The 1,670-nt window shown below is 40.2% G+C and overlaps 1 protein-coding gene across 1 annotated transcript in view; it reads right to left on the minus strand.

Moving 5' to 3' along the window:
• Nucleotides 1–163: 163 nt before the first annotated feature.
• The window catches only part of LOC107103501 (glutamate receptor ionotropic, kainate 2), a gene marked incomplete at its 5' end in the record, with an annotated part of 137,989 nt that continues 136,482 nt past the window's right edge, over nucleotides 164–1,670 (minus strand). The window contains one exon of the mRNA XM_015403221.1: nucleotides 164–1,063. Coding sequence (XP_015258707.1) covers nucleotides 899–1,063 — 165 coding nt within the window. The remainder of the gene's footprint in view (nucleotides 1,064–1,670) is intronic.

The following is a 1,670-nucleotide window of genomic DNA, read 5'->3' on the forward strand; positions in this document are numbered from 1 at the left end:
GACTCGAACAGAGCGCGGTTTGTGCGCAAAGAGAAGGAGGCAAGAGAGAGGGGAAAATATCTGGGCAAGAAGCATTAAATCTGAGAGAAGAAATAAAGATTTGAGAGAGAAGAGAACTGAGAGCGCATGTTTGGAGTGTGAGCATTATAAGTTTTGAGTGCAAGAAGATGAAATTCTTTTCTCAAATTGAAATTATGTGCTCTTGCATTATGGCAGGATAATTCTCCCATACTCATCCCCATTAAAGACTAAAAGTGTTAGTACTCTGAAAACAAAAAAAACACATAAATTCAATTATTGCCAGATGACGTTTTGCAAAATGTCAATTTTTAAAGTCATTCGATATCATATGTTACTGAGCAGTGCTTTTTATACATTTTGAGAGCACTGCTTATCACTTCACCCCGTGTTAGGTCTAATTTAGCAACACAGAAAAAAAATGAGAAACTTTCCCACCTGTTCAATCACATTAGCTGAGATGCACCTTCAGCCTCTGCAGTGACTGAGGAGCAGATCAAAAGTGTGATTCAATTTTTCCTCCACTTTGACTGGAATCCAAGACCTTCTACATTTCAACTCAAGGTTTTTTAAAAATCCTGGCACCTCCAGTTGGTTGCCAGTGTTGTAAGAGTAATGAGGTAACTTGCTGAAATTTCACCCGGGTTGAAGTTATTTCCACAGGAAATACTGATGAATCTCTTATCTGTAGCTAATTAGAAAGACAGAAGCATGACGTTTTAACAACAACTGCAAAGCAGTCCTGCTCTACAAGCTCTACAAGTTCGACCATGGCAACTTCCTCTTCCCCTCTACCATTTACCCATTCCCTTATCCCAAGTATCCTCACACACCAATTCAGCACATGAGAGCGGGTGAGAAAATGACACGGATTCCTGCTTCAGGCCATGGTCTCTTTCCCTGGCAGTCTTCGGTCGTTGAAGGTGTGCATGTTGATGACCTCCTCTGTTTTCACCATGACAGGTGGCTGGGGCTTGTGTTTGAGCCGCCGTTGGCACTTGAGGGAAACCCGCAGCTCGTCCACCATGGCGCTGCAGAATGACCTCTGCAGTGGAAAGAGCAAAAAGAGAAGAGAAACTATTTCAGTCAACATTCCAAACCAAAATATTTGGATCTAGAGAGCAATCGGGAAAAATATTTTATCACAGCATTAACCATCTCACCATATAGTTTTCAAAACAGAAAATAATTTTGGAATATGGTTAATGGACTAAACTTTATGCTTTCTGTCCACTAAAATCCCTTTAGCAGTACGGGGAAAACTTAAAGAGACGTTACATAAGTTTTACGGAAAATATTTTTCAAATATTTTTTTATTTGACTCTTTATGAGTAAAACATGGTTTGATGAACAAAGTGACACCTCAGTAGTTCAGCACAGATGCATCCATCAGCCTGTAGCCTATTTTAATTAATATACTTTGGATCAGAACCTTGATGTTCAGCTAATCTAATGTCAAAGGCATTCCATGTTTTCACAAAGCTTCTAGTTAGAGCGGCTCAGGTTATCCTGATCTATCTCTATAGTTCTGCTGCTATAGGCTTAGACTGCTGGAGGACATAGGGACCCCTTTTTCATCATTCTGCTTCATTCTATCTCTATTCTCCCACTCTGCAGAATCTGAGAAATATCAGCTGTGCTGCTGCCATCAA

The sequence above is a fragment of the Cyprinodon variegatus genome, unplaced genomic scaffold (genome assembly GCF_000732505.1).
Source record: "Cyprinodon variegatus isolate N-32 unplaced genomic scaffold, C_variegatus-1.0 Scaffold1467, whole genome shotgun sequence".
NCBI classification, from domain to species: Eukaryota; Metazoa; Chordata; class Actinopteri; order Cyprinodontiformes; family Cyprinodontidae; genus Cyprinodon; species Cyprinodon variegatus.